Source organism: Notamacropus eugenii, chromosome 4 (genome assembly GCF_028372415.1).
Source record: "Notamacropus eugenii isolate mMacEug1 chromosome 4, mMacEug1.pri_v2, whole genome shotgun sequence".
NCBI classification, from domain to species: Eukaryota; Metazoa; Chordata; class Mammalia; order Diprotodontia; family Macropodidae; genus Notamacropus; species Notamacropus eugenii.
This window is the reverse complement of record NC_092875.1, coordinates 243,987,384-244,011,166: the sequence shown is the minus strand read 5'-3', so window position 1 is coordinate 244,011,166 and position 23,783 is coordinate 243,987,384. Positions and strand designations below refer to the sequence as shown.

At 39.2% G+C, this 23,783-nt stretch overlaps 1 protein-coding gene and 1 pseudogene across 2 annotated transcripts in view; one reads left to right on the top strand and one right to left on the bottom strand.

Moving 5' to 3' along the window:
* The window catches only part of ENOSF1 (enolase superfamily member 1), a 46,936-nt gene that overhangs the window by 10,247 nt on the left and 12,906 nt on the right, over positions 1 to 23,783 (bottom strand). The window contains exons 3-10 of one of the 2 annotated variants that reach the window (XM_072604339.1): positions 14,532 to 14,647; positions 11,832 to 11,918; positions 11,342 to 11,368; positions 9,603 to 9,675; positions 9,473 to 9,511; positions 8,228 to 8,310; positions 7,332 to 7,366; positions 1,047 to 1,134 (exon numbers count right to left, since the gene is read on the bottom strand). In XM_072604339.1, the coding sequence (XP_072460440.1) occupies positions 1,047 to 1,134; positions 7,332 to 7,366; positions 8,228 to 8,310; positions 9,473 to 9,511; positions 9,603 to 9,675; positions 11,342 to 11,368; positions 11,832 to 11,918; positions 14,532 to 14,647 (548 nt within the window). Of the gene's footprint in view, positions 1 to 1,046; positions 1,135 to 7,331; positions 7,367 to 8,227; positions 8,311 to 9,472; positions 9,512 to 9,602; positions 9,676 to 9,982; positions 10,054 to 11,341; positions 11,369 to 11,831; positions 11,919 to 14,531; positions 14,648 to 23,783 lie in introns of those variants that run through there. The other variant, XM_072604340.1, reaches the window with a different exon arrangement.
* On the top strand, positions 21,647 to 21,997 carry LOC140498736 (large ribosomal subunit protein P1 pseudogene; annotated as a pseudogene).

Below are 23,783 nucleotides of genomic sequence, written 5' to 3'. Positions count from 1 at the left end.
AGAATAAGATAACAAAAATTATTTGGGATCCTGCATGACAATGAGGTCAGAAAGACATATATAGGGCATCCTAAAAGTCTTAACAGTTTTAAGCTTTACTAATTATTAAACTTGTTAAAAATTACCAGACATTGTACGTTGTATTGTATGTTGTGTAATATACTGTAAATTTAATATAAGGTGATAAGACAGGGTGATAGTATTTTCTTATCTCACACTCTTACCGATGATAGCGGCATAATGGCTACAAGGCTGGAGGAAATGGGTTCAAGTCTTGCCTTGGATACCTATTCACATTTCTTATTGTGGGCAAGCCACTTAATTTTCCCAAAACCTTTGGCAGCTCTCTAAAACTATAGGTTAAAGTTTCTGACCCAGATTGGTGGAGGAAATTTCCATCCTGAGAGTTTTCCACACCACTAAAACCACATGTACGGACCCCAAATATATATAAAAATACTAGTACAAAACAGCCAATCTGAACTATGTAGCAGGCCTTAAACTTTAGTGGGAAAAAAATCTCAGTGACTTCATCTACTTTCTAAAAAACATTCTGTAGATGTTATATAATCAAAACACACATGGGTAAAACAAAAACACTTGTCATCTCAGCCAGTGTTCTTTAATGTTCTTTGCTTGAAGTTGGCTCACCATTACATACCAACCAAGGAAGTTGGTAGTTTCAAATGTCAGGAATATGGAATAACTATTCCTGTTTGGGTAAATGAACTGATATGCTGAAAGGAGAAGGTTTTGCTCAAAAATATGTAAATACTAGCTAAGATTAAGACAGAAAGGGACAAAGAATTAGAGGCTTTAGTATCATATTTTACTTGCATCCTTATAGAATATATAAGCCTATACATTCTCTATACAGATTCTGTAGATTACAGATCTATAATTTCTCTATCTACCCCTGTCTCACTCCTCCAATTTTTTTTAAACAGTTTATCTACCTTACCATAAACCCCCAATTCTTAATACTAGTTGTTCCTCAGGTAAGTAAACTTACGTATTCAAAGCTGTATATTTAAGAAGCTATTTACCAAAATCTTTTCAGGCCCAATCATATCTCTTATAAGTCTGCATCTACGAATGTCATCTTCAAGATCAGCACCAACTTTTACTTTAAACCTAAAAAATACATTTGGTTTTGAAGTTTAGATCTCTCCACAAAACATGACAAAATGAAGAGAATTTTCTACAGAAACAATCACATCTGCCTATAATTCACAGATATCAATTTCTCAATAACCTTCAGTTCTTTTCCAAGAGAACTTAAATGAATCACTTAGTGCTGACAAGCAGTAGCTACAAATTACTGGCTGGCTCAAGGAGATACTAGATAAATAGGATCTTTAGTATTATCATCATTTATTTACTGCACTTGCAAAAGAAATAAAATTGTTGGTAACTCAGATTGGAAGGGATGTTATTGCAGCCATATGATTTAAACTATAACCTAAACTAACAAGTCATATTGATACAACGCTTTAGTTTCTAAAGCATTCTACCTGACTTTTAAAGGCTTACAAATAAGCAAAGTCTATAAGCTCTCTAATTAGAGCCCAGAGAAAACACAAATATGCATTCCAAAGTCTAACAACCTTTCTGTAATCAACCTACCAACAAACATTTATTAAAAGTTTACTCTGTGCCAGCATTGTTGCTAAACACTAGGAATACAGAGCTTGGAGGGGGAGAAGGTTTAAGGTAGAAAGATTAAATAGGAGGCGTTGCATAGTAGAGATGAGAGGGCCTGAATCAGGCTGGTAGCTGTGAGAGTAGCGTAGACATAGAGGAGATATGTAGAGACAGGAAATTTAACAACTGATTGGATATATGGGATGAGAGAAAAGGCAGAACTGAGGGTGATAATGAAGTTTTAAACCTGGCTAACGGGAAGTATGGTGGTACCTTCAACAGTAATTGTGAAATTAGGAAGAGAAGTGGGTTTTAGGGAAAAGATGATTATTTCTGTTTTGGACATGTTGAGTTTGAGCTGTCTACAGGACATTCGTTGAAAATGTCCAATAGACTGTTGTGATGTGAAAGTGGCAAGAGCTAGACACATAGATTTAGGAATCATTGGCACAGAGATAATAACTGCACCCATGGAAGCTGATGAGGTTACCAAGAAAGAGACAAGGAGATACAACAGAGCCACAGTATATACCCATAGCTGGTAGGCATGATTTGGATGATGAATGAGCCAAGGGAAGTGAGAAGTAGTGGTGAGGTAGAGAAGGGGATAATGTGATTAAGAGCAGGGTCACAAAAACCTGTAAGGGAGACACTGTCAAGAAAAAATGGGTGGTCAACAGTATCAATGCTTCAGAGATCAAAAAGAATGAGAACGGAGAAGAAGATATTAGATTTGGCAATTAAGAAATCATTGGTAACTTTGGTAGTTTGAGTAATGGTAACAGGAAGTCAACCACAGGGAGTTAAGAAGTGAAAGGATAACAGAGAACTGAGATGTCCCCAATGTCTCAGCATTTCTTTTTCAGTTTTCAAGACAGAATCCTATTTTCATCCCTTGTGTCTGAGTACCATGTTTGTATATGACACTCAAAACTATTTTCTATCACTGACCAAGCTTTTCTATGATGTGATCTGAGCAAAGACTGCTTGCTTGTTGGCTAACAGTCGCATCTGTGGCTATTTACAAAGCTTGATATTATTTCCTCATATGTTCTGGGCTCAGGCCTAACTTTCTCCAGTCATCTTTCTGTGACTATGATTTCCCCTGTGGCTCATAGGTATGCTCTGGCCTCTATCAGTAAACAGAAAGCAGCCATTTAAGTCTTGGGATGTAATCTGCTGGATACTTGAAGATCTTTCCTAACTCTCTCTTCTCTAGATAACTAGTCACAATTCACCAAGTTTTCCTAACCTTACTTACCAATGCTTTAATTAAGGAGATAAGTAAATTGATTGCAACTCATACAAAAAAACAGCACTTGAGAATTTGAGATGATCACAAGGTCAATGTCAATCCAACAGTGATCTATCTTATAAAAAAAAGTCTTGGGCTGAGTTAATAATAACAATCATATTGTTTACATATTGCTTTAAGATTTACATAACGTTTTTATAAATATTATCTTATTTGATCCTCACAATGACCCTGGTAGGTAGGTACTATTATTACCATCGTACCCATGAAGAAACTGAGTCAGGTAGAGGCTAAGTGACTTGCCCATCATCACATAGCTATTTGAGGTGGGATTCAGATTAAGCACTTCCTGATTCCAGGTCTAACACTCTATCCACTGTGCCACCTAGTTGCTGATAGTTAATAATAAGTTTAGAGTCCTGATCAGGGGAGGTCAAAGTCCTCCTGTACTCTGAGTTGGTCAAATTACATTTGTAGTATTGTGTTCATTTAATTAAGAGCTGGAAAGGACTGCAGAGATCATGTCATCCAACTTTTATTTTTAATGGAAAAGAGCCCAAAGGAAATGTGAGATTCAATTGAGGGAAAGGTGATTGCTGGGGAGGGCAATCAGTAAGCCGTCCTGGTCATGGCTTTGGTATCAGGCTTTTAAACATGAGTAGAAATTCAACAAGGAAAAGAAAAGTAAGTTGAGGGCTCTGGGAACAGCATAAAGACATGGATTTAAAAAACTAGGGACAAGGTACATGTCTGGGGATATGACAAACAGATCAGTTTAGCTGGGTCATAGAAGTTGAGGAGAGAAATTTGAGATAATTCAAAAAAATTCTGACAGGCTATAAAATGATCAGCCAAGTCTAATTTAAATGAAATAGCAAGTATCAATTCCTACACTCGTTAAAAAAAAACAACAAAAAAACTGGACAAATACTGGATAGTGAGGAGTATGGTGGACAATGATTTATATCCTATTTGACAGTTTCAGTGGACTACAAGCTCAAAATAAGACAACAGTGTGATGAGGCAGTCAAAAAAGCTGATGCTATTTTAAACCATACTGAGAACTGTGGTGTTTAGTTCTGAGTAGCTAACTCAGAGGTTTGTTTTTTTTCTCTTTTGGTTATCATCATGTGGTCTTTGTTCTCAGTTTGCTCCAAAGTCCAGGACACTTCATGACCCTCTTGGAAATGAGCAAATGATCAGTGGGGTCAGAAGGTATTAATTAGCAAGCCGGGAAGCATTATAGGTTTGGGTAAGAAGACTTATGTTACTCAGTTACTAATTGAATAGCTCCACAAAGCCACTTTGAAGTTCACTGTCCCTTCCTTTGTCCTGATTAAAAAAAAAAAAAATTTGAATGCTGCATTTAAAACTTCTCCATTTGCCATAACATATGGATGGTGTGGTGATGGCTTATGGAGCACCTGTGTTTTCTTGGTATTAATTGTTAGGTCAAAATTAGCACAGGCAGCAGAGAACTGATCCATACTTTGTTGCATCTCAGCTTCAGAGGCTGCATTGAGTGCACAATCATCTGCAAACAGAAAATTGTGCACCAACACTCCCTCTACTTTGGTCTTGGCTTTTCAAGCTGAAGAATTTACCATCAGTGAGGTAGCTGACCTTGATGCCATGCTCATCTTCATGGAAAATATTTGACAACATGGCTGAAAGCATCATGCTAAAAAGCACGGAAGCAAGCAAGCAACCCTGTTTCACTCCGTTGGTGAATGGGAAGGCACAGGAGCATTGTCCATTATCCAGAATCCGGACAAGCATGCTGTCATGAAATTGACATACAATGCTGATGAACTTCTCTGGGCAACAAAATTGTGATATAATTTTCCATTAAGCCCTCATGACTAACAGTATCAAAGGCCTTAGGCCAGATCTACAAACATCGTGCCAGGTTACAGTCTGGGAAGTTCAGCCTCTCACTAAGTCCAGGACTGGGCTGTAGCCTTGGCTAAGCAACCAAGAGTGGAGATACTCTTCAGTACCATGAGGAGAAGAGCTGGCTGCCTTGGCTGTTCAGACCCCAGGGTGAGTGTAGGGCAGGATTCTAAAGTTTTATGCAAAAAACACATTCCACAGTAGATTACATTATTACAGTCATCCAACTGACTGAAAGGTGTAGAAAATTTACTATTTTTAACTATTAAAAAAATCACTTGATTAAGTAAAAATGTCTCATTAAAAGCCTCTTCTTTAACCAGGAAATCTCTCATACCTATATCAAAATTGTAGAAGATTCTTTAAAAGATGTAACGATAGGAATAATTTTGTTCAGACAGGAAACATGCTAGCCACATGTATTCATCACTATCCTGGAGGTTAAGTATCCATCAGAAGATTTGTCTGCAGACAGTGAAGTCTTCCAGGTAGATGTCTTTGTGTCAATTGTGTCAATTGTGTCAAGCTCTAGGCCACAACAGTGCCTTCTACACTAATGATAGTCATTCAAGAATTCAACCTCATTATCCATACAGGAAAAACCAAAGGAATGAAAGTGCCGACTGTCCAGACTACAAGAATGTAGCTGGACAGGCAGTCTAGAGTTATTAGCACGTATATTCTCGAACAGTCAGCGCAAATGGACAATGAAATAGGTCCAGAACTGAAGTGAAGAGTCAATTGGATTGCTCTGGAGAAATTGTACAGAGATGGTAATGACCCCTAAGTTTCTCTCTGAAATACAGACATATCTTTTTAAGAGCAAAAAGTTTTCCAGTGATAGTGATGGATGATGGAATACCACAAACAAACTAATTAAAGGAGCTGGTTCCCTGGGGGACTGGAGAGGTACTTAGTGCCTAAGAGTAGGCAGCAAGACAACACCAATGAAGAACTGCATGAAGAATCATCATAAAGGATTTCATCCATCACAAAGATGTGTTAGGCAAGTAGAAATAGAGAGAGATAATTGATTAGACAGCTCCTACATGAAAGTGTCTGAAGGAAGGCTCCTATAGCAGATTTTTAGCAGGACCATGGACAAAAACTACACAGAATGAGAAGCTATGGATAATTGGAGGGAATACCCTTAAATCACAATATCACAAATAAAATGAAGTAGTTGCCAAACTGCTGAAGCAAAGTGAAGGAAGAAAAGTCAGAATAGGTTATAGTGTAACATCAAGATTACTGAATGAATACTTTTGAAGACTTTTAAAAACTGATAAATAAAACAAACAGAACTAGATAACACTGTTAAGATAAACAATTTTGAAAACTGTGAAAATGAAGAACAAGCACCATCCAGAGGGTCAGTACTGATACATGCTCTTTATCCACCTCCTGACAGAGCAGTAATGGATTTAGGGTGCAGACCAAGATTACACACACACAGTGTATTAAGTTTTGGTTTGTTATATGATTTCTCCCATTCAATTTAATTCTTCTACACAGCATGACTATAGTGAAAATGCATTTAATAAGAATGTTTGAGTAGAACCCATACAGAATTGTATGCCGTCTCAGGGAGGGAGGGGGGAGGTAGGGAAAAATAATAATCTAAGTTATATGGCAGTGATTGTAGAACACTGAAACTAAATAAAAATTTAAAAAAAGATTTTATACACACACACACACACACACACACACACACACACACACACGTTATTGGTTGGTTCAGTTGTTTCAATTGTGCCCAACTGTTCGTGATCCTTTTTGGAGTTTTCTGGGTAAAGATATGGAATGGTTTGCCATTTCCTTCTCCAGCCAATTTTACAGATGAGGAAATTGAGGCAAACAGGGTTAAGTGACTTGTCCAGGGTCACACAGCTTTTAAGTGTCTGAGGCCAGATTTGAATTCAAGTCTTCATGATTCCAGGCCTGGCACTGTATCCATTGTACCACTTAGCTGCATACATAGACATAGACAGACACAGACACACACACAGACACACACACACACACACACACACACACACATATATAGTCTAGGAGGGAATTTATTTTGCTTCATTGTGCATATTTTTACCATGAATTTATTTTTCTTTTTCCAGGGGATTAATGAAATGGGAGGAGTAAACAGATATCTGTTCATTAAAAAGAGAGGACAGAGAGGCTACTTTCAGAGTAGGCCACTGTATTGTTAGCTTTGCTTAATTGCTAATTGCTGCTGTCACAGGGTGGGACACAATCTGAAAATGTTTGCAATGTGAAAATGAAACAACTATAAAACTTACAAAAGAGACTGATTCTAACCACTCCACTTTCTAGAATTAGGAAGCTCTTACTGGGTGTTGCTCAAATCCTTGTTGGAGGTAATCCTTCTGAGAGTTATCTCATACTTATCAAATTCCAAAGCAGAAGGAGTGTTTTAGGGAGTGTGTTTGATTTTTAACTATCAGTCCTCAGGCTTCTGACATAGTTCTCTTGCTCCTTACCAGGGAAGAGTAAAGTCCACTATTACGCTGAAACAACGTACCTTGTCCAGCCCTCCTTGAGTGCTTCAGTGCATAACTGAGGAGAAAAAGAGATGTAATTCTGGTATTACACACTGATCAACAGAATACCCTACAACTGGGAAATATTTATTCACATGGCTGTCCTTGCTGTAATAAATACCTAAGTCATTTCTTTTCTGGATGTAACATACTTGGTGTTTATGGCTTACAGTAGAGGAGTATGCTACATTTTGCTTAAACTCTGGTTGCCTGGCTAACATAAAGTAATTCTTTGTATTTATGGAGTCCCCTAATCTCTTGATAGGTTTCATTTTATTAGTCATCAAAGCATTCTTAGAAGGAAAAAAAATTCATTAATACTCTTTAATAGAAGGAGATTCTGTAACATATATACCTCTATTAAATATGAAATGAAAATCCCAAGTGCTTATTCTTTTGGGATCTACCTGCATTAGCCATATACTTGACAGGAAAGAGATGGAGATCCAGAGGGGTAGACAAGATCTGAAAGCTAAATGTTTTTAATCGTTGGGAGTACACTGCTATCCAGTTTCAAATAATAATCCATGTATAAAATACAACTTGAGAGGCCTCCATGTGTATATTATTTTTCTTATCAAGTTCCAAAATGATTATGAAAAGTGGACAACACAGTAGTCTATGTCTAGGCAGCAGAAAGTACACTGGCTCTGGCTTCAAAGGATTTGGGTTTAAATCTCACCTCTGATGCTTGCTACCTGTGACTTCTCAGGCAAATCACTTAAGCTACCCTGGACTTTAATTTCTTCATTTGTAAAAACAGGGGGTTGGATTTGATGACCTCTGAGAATCTTTCTGGCTCTAGATCTATGATCACACAGTCTGCCATGCAGCTCGTTTCAGGAATTCTTCCTCATAAAATATCCAAAGTACAAACCTGCTTTAACTGCTGGTCAGAGTAACCCAGCCAGGCACAGGAAGTAGTATATGCAGGGTAGCCACACTCCAACATCTGTTTTTCTGCAAAGACACAATTTTTGAAGTGGCCATCTGACATTGCCTATGGGTCAATTCTGCTGGAAAAATAGGTCTAGAAATACCTACAGCCTACTTTCTGCTATTTATGTAAATCCCAAACACTTGCTAAAGCACATAGGTTTTCCCTATTAATACCTGTCCTTAGACATACCACAGCTACTACCAACCTAGCAAACCACAGACTGCCATTTTGGCTGATATGATCCCCATCTCACAAGCAGAATTCATAATCTTTTCAGTTCAAACCAACAGCATTTAGCAAGCACTGCTATGTAGTAGGCATTGTACTCAGCATGAAGGTTAAAAAAAATTAGTTCCTGCTCTCAAAGAGCTTACTTTCTAAAGTGTAAATAGGGTGGTACCAGAATGACCAAGTCTCTTTTTCAATATTTCAACTCTCTGTAATCTTCTAGAGCAGGGGTTCTTAACCAACGATTCATTTTAGGGGATCTATGAACTTACCTTCATGGGAAGGAAAAAAGATATCTTTACTTTTTACTAATGTTGAATTAATTTAGCATTTCTCTCAGTTATATAATTTATTTTGTGCATTTAAAAACACTATTCTGACAAGGGGTCCATAGCCTTCACCAGACTGCCAAATGAACCCAGGACACAAACAGGTGAAGACGCCATGCTCGAAGTTGTCTTCTAGATGCCCACTGCCTCTGGGAGGGCAGGCCTATCTCATTTGCTTCACCCTAAAGCTGGCCATAATTAAACAATTACTGAAGTGAATCTATAGATCTAAACAGATACAAGTATACATACGCATGTGCACATATACATAAAATATGGAGAGGCACAGCGGGTCTTAGAGTACTCTAAGCAGCTCTCTAAGACTCTAAGTCACAAAGAAAGTGGCTATCTGCATTAGTAAAGGAAATTTCTACAATTGGGAGTTTCCCAGACCAGTGAAACTACAGGCCCATACCCAACCCTTAGGCCTAAAACACATTCAGGATTCTGTTGGCTTCTGCCTAAAGGCCTCACTGCAAAGTAAGTGAGGTATTCGGTATGATAAAATGCACCCTCAGGAAGGGTATATTTGTTTCTACACCAAATGTTCCTGTTTGGTATAGAAAGCTTACCCAGACAACCAACAACATTAGAAAAAGAAAACAACATTTTTCTCTCACCGTACCTCTGTCCTTTCTGCCGATGCTCCCCTTCTGCAATATTTCTGAAAATATAAAAGCGCTGATTACCCATCCTTTCAGACAAGGAGTGGTTCTGCTCTGCTTATACAACAAAAAGGCTGCTAAGGGACTTACCATAGGCTTCCTCTTCAGTTAAGGCATCTGTGATGTACCTGAAATCTATGCAGGATAACAGCTGCCTGGGGTCCTGGCAGTACAATGGTAGAGAGGGAAAAAGCAAATAGGGAAATGAAAAAGAGCACCCTGGTTAAATACAAATACCAATGAGGTTTGTAAGGCTGTGTCAACACAAAAATGTGGCTGTGCCTGCTCTTCTAAATGAAGGTACCTTTGGAGGTGAGGTTGACTTGGTTAGGATGCCAAGATTCTATTTCATCAACTAATGGCCTAATCCCATGTCCCTTCTCACCACTCTTCTCTCTGTGTGGCCCCCTACCCCCTTCCCCAGGTTAATCTGAAACAAAATGATGGATCACAGCTTAGTACAGACAGACCTTATTTCCTCAGACACAGCTCCATATTCAGGTCCTCCCTTCTCCCTTCCCTCATCATCAGTGAAATCTGCTTCCAGCTAGCTGCTCTTTGGGAAAACATAAAATAAATCCATTCACACTGAGGTATAAATGGCTTATGTTTTAAAGCATTATCCCTCTTGAGGGTATTTATATTTTAAGAATGAACTTCCATTTTCATACTTTTATTAAGTCTCCATCTGTACTTGCCACTAAAAAAAATGTACCATCTTGCTATATAAAAGGTTGCTTTTCTCTTTCAGACTGTTAGAAAAAAATTTAAAGATCTCTATTTCCTCAAAATTTGGTTTATATTATACTGTTTGACTCAAATAAAATCTCATGTTGTCAAGCTAATACATGACTCTACTAAGAGAGAAATTCACAGAACTGATAAAATTGATAAAAACCACAAGCCCTTCTCCAATAGATGGGCATCCCTGCAGTTTCTAGTTCTTTGCCACCACAAAGAGAGTTGCTATAAACATTTTAGAATATATAGGTTCCCCAATCATCTTTGGAAACAGACCTAGTAATGGTATTGCCATTCCTATGGGTTGGACAGAGGTGAAGCTCATGGCAGATGTTCCACTATTTTGCCTCCATCCCACCAATTATAAGCAAGTACACAGGCCACTGAAAAAATATCCAAGAATCCTTTAGGGCAGACCAACATTGTTCTTATCTTTGAATTTGTCCACATTCTTCTTCCTCATCAGTCAAGTGATTGATGCACTGGTAATAGCAATTATAAAGCTTCTAAGTAATGAGAAGGAAAAGGGCTAAGACACAGCCTTCTCACTCAGGCATCACAGTGATCTCCAAATCCTGTTCTAGGCCATTTATTCTTGGAATCAATGCGAATGGTTGAGCACAGATGTGCTCAATAGCACAGCAGAAGAAGCTTAGATTTTAAATAGACTTTTTGCTGTGTGACTGTAGGGACACTGAGTCAGTTATACTACTACTTATAAGGCACAGTAACTGTGCCAGCTCTGCTGATGCTCTGTTCCAATATGCCATGGTGCATGAAGACTCAGGTCTTGAAGGCTTATACCAGTGGAACACAAGCTTTATTTTAGCAGATCCTACCCAGCTGGAAAGGCTTCTAGTAGAGGACTAGAGACATCTGTTGTAGCAGACCAGCCTCACTAAGCTGAGGGAAGCTCAATCACCAGGGTGAGTTGTGCAGTTACAAAAAATCTCCCAGACCGTCTTTGAAGTTGTCTGGTTGGAAGTGGGAATATGCCTACACTAATAAAATTACTACTCCCTCCAGGGCTGAAGGAAGCAACTGTGCTACAGTGATACATTGAGTATAATTTAAAAGCATTTTCTTACCATGTCAACAAGTAATTTCCAAAGGGGCTGTTAAGAAAAAAAGAAGACAACATTTATTAAACTTATGTGCAAAAGTAGCCCAACAAACACCCACATCACTTTTTTTTTCTGATAGAAAACGTGTCAGCCCCAAACTGACTCCATGTGACAAATATCTATGCTACCCTCTTTCCCAACATTTTCTCCCTATGGCCTTCTGTTTTCTCCTACACCTTTGTTACCTCCTCCTCCACTTGGTTCATGTCTCCACCCCTCCTCACACCTTTGATGAAAACAAACCAATTTTTAGTGTCTCCAAATCACAGAAAACCTGTCCCTCGACCCACCCCCTCCTCCTCACCAAGAAACAAGTTTAGGAAAGTGCTATTAGCCTTTTGTCATACAATACGCATATTCACAGGCAAAATACCAATGCCCAGTAAATGCTAACCACAATAATGAAAAAGATAACCCAACTAAGCTTAATTTTAAGAAAATGCTACAACTTTACCTTTCCCTCCTGCTTGGCCCATAAGTCCCACAAGGCATTCAAAACAGCTGCCGTGGCTAAATGCACAACACCTTTCTCTGGACCAATCTAATGGGAGACAAAATACAACATAAGTATTTGGAAATTATAAAGATGGATGTTGCACTAAGACTTTTGGGACACCCTGTATTTCCAGCTTCCCCAAGAGTCACAAAGTTAAAAAAAAAACTAAATAAACCTCCATGAGGGACTTGATAAGTCTGTTCTTTCTTAGCTTGCAGTTAAAAATGGAAATTCCACACAGATGAGCAAACAGAGAGACATTTTCTGTCATCATGCTGCTGCTAAGTGTCCAAAGTAGGATTGAAGAGTAGGCCTTCGTTGTTTCAAGATGTCCTCCTATGATACCTGAAGCTCAGAGCTTCATGTTCTCATGCCCAGTTTACAGTAGAACTATGACACACTGTCTTTCACATTCCTAGCCCAGGGCTCTTTCCCCTCTAGCCTGTTTCTTGTTTTGGATATATTAGAGTTGGTCTCCTCACCAAAAGTTTTCTCCCCACTGTAATCCATTCTCCACTGAGCTGTTAGAGTGATTTTCCTAGAGAAAAGTTCTGACTGGGTCACACCCTTCCCTCATCCTCACTCAGTGAATTCAGTGGCTCCTTATAGAACTTGTAAAATCCTGTGTAACATTCAAAGTTCTTCCTGAATTCCCACTCCCACACCTATCTAGCCTTCTTCCACCTTTCATCCCAACCCAGGTTCTCCAGGGACTCTAGCTTTGCGTTCTAACAGAGGAGACAACATACCAACAAGTACGTACAAACAAGCGATATACAAGATAAGTAACAACATGAGAGGTTCCTGTGGCAGGTGGAACTTTAGCTGGGGTTTAAAGGAAGCCGGGGAGGGCAGTAGCTAGAACCAGGGAAGACAGCTAACTGGGAATTTGCAAGACAGTACGGATCTGTTTATGTAACAGCCAGCTTTTGTTTCAAGCAGGCATAGCTACGGTGAAAGTAATGGGGAATTCTGCTCTTCATCACTATCATCATCTTCAACCAGCAACAACATGTATATAGCACTTTAAGGCTGAAATGTCTTTTTTAAAAAAGAAGTATCTTACAAAAGTCACATTTCTGCCACACTATTTCTGGGTGGAATACCAAACTCCTCCCAATGCCTTCCTTTATAGGGGGTAGAAATTGGGCTTTGTGGGCTCACTCCATTTTGCATCTGCTGCTCTAACTGGTTTCAGCTCCATGGAACAAGTTGCCTCCCGCACTAGGTACCCCTGGTGTCACATCTCCATCCCCTATCCCCCACACCCCTACTTTCCCGACTCCTTTTGTGTGCTGTCTCCCTGTTAGATTGTAAGCTCCTTGAGAGCAGGAACTATCTTTCTTTTTATTAATCATATCCCAGCACTCAGCACGGTGCCTGGGATATAGTAAACACTCTAAAAATGTTTATTGGATTGGATCTGGAGTCAGAAATACTCATTTTTCTGAGTTCAAATCTGGCTTCAGACACTTACTAGATGTGTGAGCAAATCACTTAACCCTTTTTGCCTCAGTTTCCTCAAATGTAAAATGAGCTGGAGAAGGAAATGGCAAACTGCTCTAGTATCTTTGCCAAGAAAATTCCAAGTGGAGTCACAGACAGTAGGACGTGACTGAAATGACTGAACAATAACAAAAACCCCATAATTGAATAGTGGTGTTTTTTTCAAATAAGGCATATGGAAGAAATAATAAGAATAGCTAGCATTTATATGACACTTTAAGTTTGGCAAAGACCTTTTTACAAATATTATCTCCTTTAATCCTCACAACAGCCCCGAGATGTAAGTGCTATTATGCTCTCCATTCTACAGATAAGGCAACTGAGACAAAGGTTAAGTGACCTTGCCCAGGGTCGGATAGCTAGTAAGTATCTGAGGCTGGATTTGAATTCAGTCATTCCTCATGTCCAAAGCTCCACCCTCGGTTCTTCTCCAGCTGCCTCTAACAAAGTTAGAATAACTTCTGAATAACTTTCAGAATTAATGTGAAAGCATAACCCTATACAATGGTGCCCCATCCTCTCCCATTTCCAAACACCAGTCCTGAAGTTACTCCACTGCCTTGTTCACGTCTTTCAGCAGCACCAAGTACTAGAAGGAGCCTGGGACTCAGCTCTGCTCCTTCCTAACCTGCATGGTTTTAATCATATCACCTCCCCAGGACTGGGTCTTGTTTTGTTTTATCTGTAAAATGAAAGGTCTGCACTAGATGGCATCTCTTTCTGTGATAAAGTCTATGATACATATTTTCCTTTTATTGGCTTTTGGGTTCTGTTTCCAGCCTGGTTATGAATCCACATGCTTGGAGAAACCCACAGTTCCAGTGTAGACTAATCTCCCTAAAACACTGGGATTAGATAAGGAAGGGGTGGTGGGATGGCCTCTTCCAGGATCACTCTGAGCTTTCGGTGTGGGTCAGGGCAATCAATGTTGCTTATTCAGGGAACATAATTCTATCAGTTATCTTCAAAAATAGCTTCATCAAACCCCTAAAATCCTAACTTGTCCCTATCATAGATATTTCCCTCTGTAGGAGTTTCCACTGTGAGGCATACTTGATATTTTTATGATAGTTGCTTATGTTCACTGCATACCTCAGATTTTCTTTGCTAAACCATGAGTCACATCAACATTCTATAAAATAAGCATCTTACCCATCTGAGCTGTCCGTCACTAGTGAGCTGCCTGTAGAATCCTCTGAAGTCTCTGACAATATCTCCAAGGTCTTTATTAAGCACATGATGGGAAAGTGCATTTACGGCACAGACAACTGTAAAACACAAGCATTTGGTTTTTGGTTTTCTTTTTTCTCCACAGTAAGCCAATATATTGAGGAAAATATTTCATCAACTCAACAACTTAAAACCAATCTGTGTATTTTGTAAAATATTTTAAACTTTAAAAAGGATCCCCAAATAGATCTTTTCCAACTATCCTAAGTGAATAACTCACAAATACTATGCCCTTTACTAGTAGAGAAAATGAATATCCTGTTTGGACTTAATGCAGGAAATAAGGCCCTGAAAGTTTAAATTGTGATGTTCTTATTTTCCTTTTTACATTTCTTGTTGATCATCATGTCTGACTCTCTGTGAGCCCATGTGGAGTTTTCTTGGCAGAGATACTGCAGTGGTTTGCCATTTCCTTTTCCAGCTTATTTTACAGAAGAGTAAACTGAGCCAAATGGGGTTAAGTGACTTGTCTTGAGTCACAGAGCTAAATAAGTGTCTGAGGCCATATTTGAACTCAGGTCTATCTGGATTACTAGACCTGGTATTCTATCCACTGAGCTACCTAGCTGTCCTTCTGTATTTGACCAACAATCAAATCTAGGGTTAAACGTCACCTGTTCAGAGTAATTGGGAGAAAGGGGAGTTGGAACAACAGAAAATTGTTTTAAAATTCAACATTACTTTTGAGCACATGAATATTTGCTATCAAAATGTTTCTATATCGAGAACCTATCCAGAACCACTTTTTACTGATGAAATAAGATTTATTGCTGTATTAAGTAATAATAATATAGTTGTCATGTTTGTAAAGTAAACCCATTGGGATAGACAGCCTAGGTAGTTTAATGTTTCCTGGACTTTGTGTTCAAATCCCATCCCCTCTTCTACTTATTAAAAATGTGAGCCTGGAGTCACACATAACCTTTCTAAGAATCACTTACTCTCTCTAACCTTCAATTTTCTCACCTGTAAAATGGGGATAATAATAGCCCCTCTCTCACTGGGCACGGTGAGGATCAAATGAGATAATGTATGTAAAGTGTTTTGCAAATCTGGAAGTACAATATAAATGCTAATTATAATTACTGTTGTTATTAACAGTGGCTCTGGGAGGTGGAAGTCATTTGTGTGTCATCATCTATCAGTGTAGGACAGTGAAGGGAGTGCTGGCTTTTCCTAAGAACAGTGAGAAGTAAACGTGGTGTTTGTTCCTCAGTGGTTAACAACTAATTATGCATTCTTTTCAAAAGGAATTTGTGTCCTTGTATATACAAGGAAGTTGAAGATAAGAACTTCTGGTATGTTACATTCTAATCTATATTAAACTTTGGGTCCCTTGATTTGGCTCGATACTATGAATCACTGACCATGCCTTGATCAGCAGATCACATGAGAAAACACCAAGTGCCTTCACAAAATCCTGGATGCTGTGTGAAGACTACACAACTGTATTTTTCTATTGTATTTTACAATTAGACTAATAAAGAAAATGGATTTTAATTACTGAAATTGTGACAATCAGATCTAAAAAACTGTAGTAATTTGATAGTTTGGGACCATAGCAATAATACACTATAATACATATATGGGGATGGGAATCACGATCATTTCACAACATCTTGATGGACTAAAAATGTGGAAATCCTCCAGTTATCTGGTGGCCAAACAGTGGAAAGTAAGGAGAATGGTCTCATCCACTCTTTTAAAAAGTACTTCTAGTCCTTGGATAAGACACCTTAGTCTTGTTTAAATAGTGACCTCCACCTTGAAGTTTTGTCTGCGGATTGGCTATGTACTCTAAGCAGAGCTGTACTTGTAGGAAGCTGACACTGCTATCAGTAGTTTCCTTGGCGTGCCCATAAATCTCTTTGCTTTCATTGTGATCTATCTTTGACCAACACTCAGTGTGCCATTGATGGGTACGCTGTTCCTAAGAGGCTGAGAAAATCCCCTGATAATATATAGCTAGGTCTCAATTAGTTAGAATAATGAATCCCATGAAGCAGTCAAATTCAAATTCACAGTGAATTTTTACAATGGGCTGGAACCAATTATCATTTTTTACATAATTATACAACTTGGGATTGTGAAAATTTGAGTATATGGATTCATTATTTTCACTAATCAGGACCCTGATTACTAATTAGGATTTAACATTCCACTAAAGTCCTACTCCAAATGCTATCATCATGATATGGAGAACCCTGGGTTCTTGAAGATTATCCTAGCAGAGTGTTGGCCCTGGCAGGCCCAACCAACTTAGAGAGGCTTGGAACATGGGCCCCAGGACATGTTGTTCAAGGAGCAGGCTGGCTAAGTTTGACGGTGCTCAGCAAGGAGTTGGTCTCAGGATGATGGGTCTGGTCACATTAACTCTCTGGGGCCACTGTAGAGGGAGGACTCACAAAATGAAAGTACAGATCCTTAAAATGTCAAAGTATACTTTCCACGTATATGATGCACAGATAGATGTATGTTAACCCATCAATAGCTAGGAACATTGTTCTAAACTTCTGTGGTATCTCCACTGATTATGTGGCTTCGTCGTTCCCAGCCTCAGCTGAGTGTTGCTCTAGTGGTTGGTAGGGGGAAAATCTGTCTTTTTATGTGTTTTAAAAAGTTCTAACTGAAATGGGTAAAAGTACAACATTTTCCCCTCTTTTCTGAATCATGTGGTTATAGAAATACTAAGTAAGCTGAGTGAAGTTGCTTTAAATATTAAAAAAAACCCAATGGAGATGCTTTATCTCGCATGCATATGAGGTCTCATCAGCAGAACACATTTAATGAGACCACTATGAGTCACTTGATCCGTGTGGTCAGATTCAAATGGGTTCTGGCATGCTGTGGCCTCAGAGAGGCAGAAACAAAAACTTTACAGTAAAGTATTAAGAAGGAAAAAAATCTGTTTTTGCCCCCTTGGACCAGAAGGCAGGCAGGAAAATTGGGGGTGTTCGTATGTGCTCTTCAAGATCCCAAAGTCAGGAACTAGTGATCCACAGGTGGAGATCTATCATAAAACCTTAAGCTAATGGGCAATATTAGATGAAGGCTAACTCATGTGGCCACATTCAGAGAGAGGTCTTGGCTAAATTTCCAAACTGAGTTTTTAGCCCTCTCTCACCAAAGAAATGAAGAGAAATCAGCAAAGTGTGAACTGAGCAGTCAAAAGCCTTGGTTATCTACCTCACAGGTAATGGTTCCAAAGGCCAGGCACAAAGCTAGGAAACTGTCACTATCTTTGAGGAGTTCGGTCTCTCAGTCTTTGTGAACTTGGCTGTATTTTTCTCAACACTGGCTATGACAAAAAGGCTTTGAAATGGTTAAAGAAGCTTGACTTACATCAGGGGACAGTGGAAGCTAGTTCATTTTAAGATACATCTTACTAGGGTTGTTATGATGAAAATCTTCTGTAAACAGCCAAGAGCCACATAAACATGTTACAATTAGCAGTGTCATCAGCAGTACTGTTTCTCACTCCTAGTGCCTCAGGAATAATAAATGATATAACTTCAAGGGCAGAGTCATAAGTCAAAAGGCTCAGTCAAAGGTCAAAGTGATAGAAGGCACCCTAGAGATGACATTATTTATGGCCCTCATTTTACTGCTGAGAACACTAAGGTTCTGGGAGAGAAGGTGATTTGCTTGGGATCATACAGGAAACAAGCATCAGAAATGGTATCTGGTTCCTCGACTTCAAATCCAACGTTCCTTTTCCTATACCATAATGGCCAAGTCCCCATGACCTCTGCCTGCCCCAAACTTTGTCATCTTAGACTTTAACAGTCTATCCTGTATTTGAACAGGTAAACCCTTCACAACATATCCTTTGTCTGAAGGAACTTACTGCCTCCTGAGGCAGCCCATGCCATTTTGGGAAACTTCTAATTATTAGGAGATCCTTCCTGATGTCAGGCTGAAATTGGCCTCTGTGGCTTACACCCATCGTTACTCTTATTTCTGCCTTCTAGGCTGGGTCAAACATAACTTGTATAATCCTTCTTTTACAAGACAGTAATTCAAATACTTGAAGACAGCTGTCATATCTCTTCCCCTCCTTTCCTTCTCTGCACCTAGCTAACTACCATAAATTCCTGCAATCAATCCTCATATGGAAGATTCTCTAAGCAGTTAGGTGGCCCAGTGGATAGAGTGCTGGGATCTGGAGCCAGCAAGTCCTGAGTTCAAATCCGGCCTCAGATAACTTACTAGTTAGATGACCCTAGGCAAGTTACTTAATCCTGTTTGACTCAGTTTCCTCATCTGTAAAATGACCTAGAGAAAGAATTAGCAAACTACTCCAGTGTCTTTGCCATGAAAACTCCAAATAGGGTCACACAAAGAGTTGGACAAGGTGGGAGGGGAGAGATGGGGAGAAAATCTGGAACTCACAATCTTGTAGAAGTGAATGCTGAAAACTAAAAATAAGTAAGTTAGTCAATAAAGAGTTGGACACAACTAAAAAATGAGTGAAAAACAGCTAGGCCTTATACCATCTTCTGAATGCAGTTCAGCTTATCAACCTCTTTCCTAACAGGTGATGCTCAGAAATGAACATAATACTCTAGATGGGGTCTGATCAGGGAGAACACAAAGCAGTACCGTGACCTCCCTAGTGCTGGACATTACGTCTCTCTTAGCCTTTCTGTTTATCATCCATGTCATTTACAGTAAGTTTACAATCCCTTAAAGCCCTAAGATATACTTCAGATGAACTACTGACTAGACACAGCCTGTGTCTTCTCATCTTTGTGAAACTGATTTTTTTTTAACACAAATATAAGACTATATTCACTTCTATTCAATTTCAGCTTAATAGATTCAACCAACTCCAGCTTGCTGAGATTTGTTTTTTGGTCCCATCATTCAATGTGTTGGCTTTCCCTCCTATCTTTGTGCCATTTGCTAACTTAATAAATATGCCATTTATGTTTCATCTACCAGGGGTGGAGAACCTGCGGCCTCAAGGCCACATGTGGCCTGATAGATGCTCAAGTGCGGCCCTTTGACTAAGTTTTACAGAACAAATCCTTTTTTTAAGGAGATTTATTCTGTGAAGTTTGGATTCAATCAAAAGGCCGCACTTAGGATCTAGAGGAACACATGTGGTCTTGAGGCCACACCCCTGAACCACTGCTAAAAATATTAAATACAACAAAGTCTCAAGAATGGATCCTTGCAGTGCTCCAGCAGAGATTTCCTTTTAAGATGACATTGAATGCTTAATGACTACTCCTTAAGTCCAGCTATTCAGCTAGTTTCTGATTTCCTATCATACAAGTCAAGATATCACTCTCCTGATGTCACTGACCTCATGAACACAACAACAATCTCCCGTCTATACTACTGGCTAGCACACATTTCTCCATCTTATGCACAAAAATTAAATGAGTACGGCATTGTGGACAGAGCTGACCTGGGTTTGCATCAGCACTTACTAGCTGCATGGCTATGACCAAATCCCTTACCCTCCCTGATCCTCAGCTTCCTCAACTGCTAAAAAAAAAAAAAGATAATAATATCGATGGTACACACTTCACAGGGGTTTTTTTTAGACTTAAAAAGAAATGATACATATAAATGTACTTTGCCAACATTAAATATAGAAATGTCAATTATTGTTATTACTATTGGTCAAATGCTTTAAAATCTAGATAACCTCTACGTACAATGTTCCCCTGATCACAAGATCAGAGTTAGAGCAAGAAGGGGCTGGAGAGGCCATTCAGTCCAAATCAGGACACCGAGACCCAGAAAGGACAATCCACTTGACCACGGTTGTACAGTTAGTAGGCAGCCAACGGAATAATGGATCAGAAAGATATATATATGTATATGTATGTTGTAGACGGAATCTACTTGTTGATGGAACCATTCCTGTTGAATGACTGGAGATCACATGACCCTAATAGGATTTAGGTCTGAAAGGAACTACAGAGCTAATCCAGAACAATCCTCTAATTTGTGCACATGGGGAAACTATGGCCCACTAGGGTGAAGTGACTTGCCTTAAGTGAGGTCGGTAGCAAATAGAAAAAATGGGATTCCAGCCCAGGTTATCTGTCACCTTTACCATGTTTTTTCCCACCATGCCACACTATATCCTTGTTTACTCTTATAGGTATTCAATAGGTAGCAGGTTCAATCCTGATACTGCATAGCATTGTTCAAAATGGTTGCCATGAATTTTAGGATCAAAAATTTGTAAATTATTAAAATTAGCTGCCTAAGCTAGGGCAAGTGGCATTGAGAAGCTTGGTTAAAGTATTTACATCTAAAGTCCAAAAAATTTAACTAAGGATTCAAAACACCAAGCTCCAAAAAGAAACCATGTACTTAATTAGTATTTTCAACATGCAAAGTTAAAAAAAATTATTCCCTTAAATTCAACCATTCCATTAGTTACAAAAACATATGAAAGGCCAATGCCTAAGGCATTTCAAAAAGATCCTAGAAGTGAACGCTAGCTTTACTAGCATTAAAAGATTTCCAGGAGGAAATCATTAATGTTCAGAGATGGAATTATAAAAGCCAGATATTCTACCACTTTTAACTAAAAGGCAGAGCTTGAAGACATATTTGTTTATGAACACCATCTTCCAACATGAGCAAAGAAATAAAGCCGAACCCCACTTAAAGCAAACAATCCTAAGGAGATTCAGAGAATGGAATCAATATGAAATAAACACTTAAATTAAAATGATATAATTATCTGAGTAAAATGGCATAGAGGATCAAGTGCTGGGCTTACAGTCAAGATGATCTGAGTTCGAATTCTGCCTTGTGACATTTTCTAACTGTGTAAAAGTTACTTTAACCTCCCTGGGCCTCAGTTTCCTCATCTGTAAAATGATCACATAGCCTTTGAAGTTCCCACTACTACTTTCTGCATGTGTAAAATAGGGAAAATATTCTCCTCAGTTGTCTGTAAAGTGCTTGGTTCTTCTTTGGAAGCTAAGGCCAAGTTGGGGTGAACCCTCACTTCAGCCAACAACTGGCACCACTACAAACAAATCTCTCTTTATGCATCTGCTGAAATGGCTGACTCCCAGCTCCCTCGCACACACTCAGCCTTCATCCTTCACAAGGATGAGGTTACGGTCACGGAGGATAAAATCAATGCCCTCATTAAAGCAGCAGGTATAAATGCTGAACCATTCTGGCCTGGATTATTTGCAAAGGCCCTGTCCAATGTAAATATTGCCAAGTCACATCTGCAACATAGGAGTTGGTGGACCTGCCTCAGAAGCTGGTGGTGTTGCCCCTGCAGGAGGAGCTGCTCCTGCTAGCACAGCTGCCCCAGCTGAGGAAAAGAAGAGGAAGCAAAAAAGGGAGAATCTGAGGAATCTGATCATGACATAGGCTTCGGTCTGTTGGATTGTTTGTAACATTAAATAAAAAGCTTAACTCAACTAAAAAAAAATAAGGAAAATATTTTTATCACATACCTCACAAAGGCTGTAACAAAGCTCAAATGAGATAATAAACAAAAAGCACTCTTTGAAGACGTTAAAGTACCACCTGTATAAGACCGTATGCACTCTCAGGAAGGGAGTGGGGAGGGAGGGGGCAATAAGAGGGAGGGAGTGGAAAAAAATCTAAAATATATGGAAGTGACTGTGGAACACTGAAAACAAATAAAATAATTCAACAAGAAAAAATATGAATCTGAGTTGTAAAAAATCTTATGGGCTAAACATGAGAGCATCCAAGATAATAAAAAAAAAAATGCAACTCCAAGATTTGTGAAAGACTTTAAAGTACCTCATAAAGTCAGTTATTATGGGACATGTAGCATATCCACAGCAAATATAAGAAAAGACTTGCTCTACAGTCAGAAGGACCCAAATTCAAACTTGACTTCAGATACTTACTAGCTGTGTGACCTTGGACAAGTCACTTAATGCCAACTGCCTTCAAAAAGAAGACTCCTATATGATATAAGGTATCCCTGTTCCTAGCACAAACACAAGTATTAAACCAAGGATCCTAACCTGAGGTCCATGAATTTATTTTAAAAAAATATTTTTCAAAACCCTTTCCCCAGGCTGCTGACCACTCCCATCAGGATCTGTTTTCACTCCCATACAGCTCCTATCAAGATCTCTAGATTGCCCCACCTGCTTCCCATCCAAACCCTCCATCTGATATCTCCTGATAGCCTCCAGCTGATTGACCCTCCTTGGATTCCCTCCTCTTTTCCTCAAGACCCTTCCTAAACCCTTCCTCCCATCATCCTAGACTACCAGACCACCCCCAGATCCCTCCTATAGTCATTTCTGTATTTAGTTCCATCTCTCCTCCATGAAGGCGCTCAGATTCAATCCAGCTCAGACTCAGTCTAACTGGGATTCTATCTGGCCCGCCTGTGAATACAAGCGTTACAAATGCCTAAGTGTTGGCTCCTTAAGAGCCAACCCAAGATGACAAATCTTTAATAAACTTTGTTTTCTTTGGCTTTAAAAAAAAAAATTTTGACAATTGTATTTAATCCATTCCCTTTGTAACTCTATGTATTTCAAAACATAATGGTGGGAAAGGGGTCCTATGCTTTACCAGACAACCAGTGGGATCCCAGAAACAAAAGAGGTTCATCTAACCCTGAACAATATTTGATAGAACTGAATAAAGATAACCTTACGCTTGCAGTTGATTTAAATGGGCCTTTTAGTGGTCTCAAAGGGCACTCCCTTACTTCTGACTCATACAATTTAGTCTCTCTTCCTCTGAGACTCAACCAAGCTCTGCCTGAAGCCTTTCCTGAGCCTTGCAAAGGCTATCACATGTTCTTCCCCCAACTTCCTTGTATACACACACTCATATTTATTTACTTTTTATTTCGGCTCCCTATGTGGATGGAAGTGCTTGTTATCTTCCCCATTAGAAGGTCAGCTCCCTTCACACAGGGGCTGTTTCATTCTTCCTTTGTATCCTCAGGGTCTGTCAGTAGCTTCTGGTGTACACTAGACCCTGTACACAGACACGTGCTGCTGATTGACTGAAAGACCAGATCAGACCAGATCGAATCTCTCATGCAGTTACTTGGCTATCCTTTCAGTTCAAAAGCCCTCTGATGTCATACACTTTCCTGAAAACAGATTTTAAGAGGGGGAAAGAAAGGACTAAAGAATTAGATATTGAGGAGAAAAAGGACACAGAAAGCATTCAGCTACT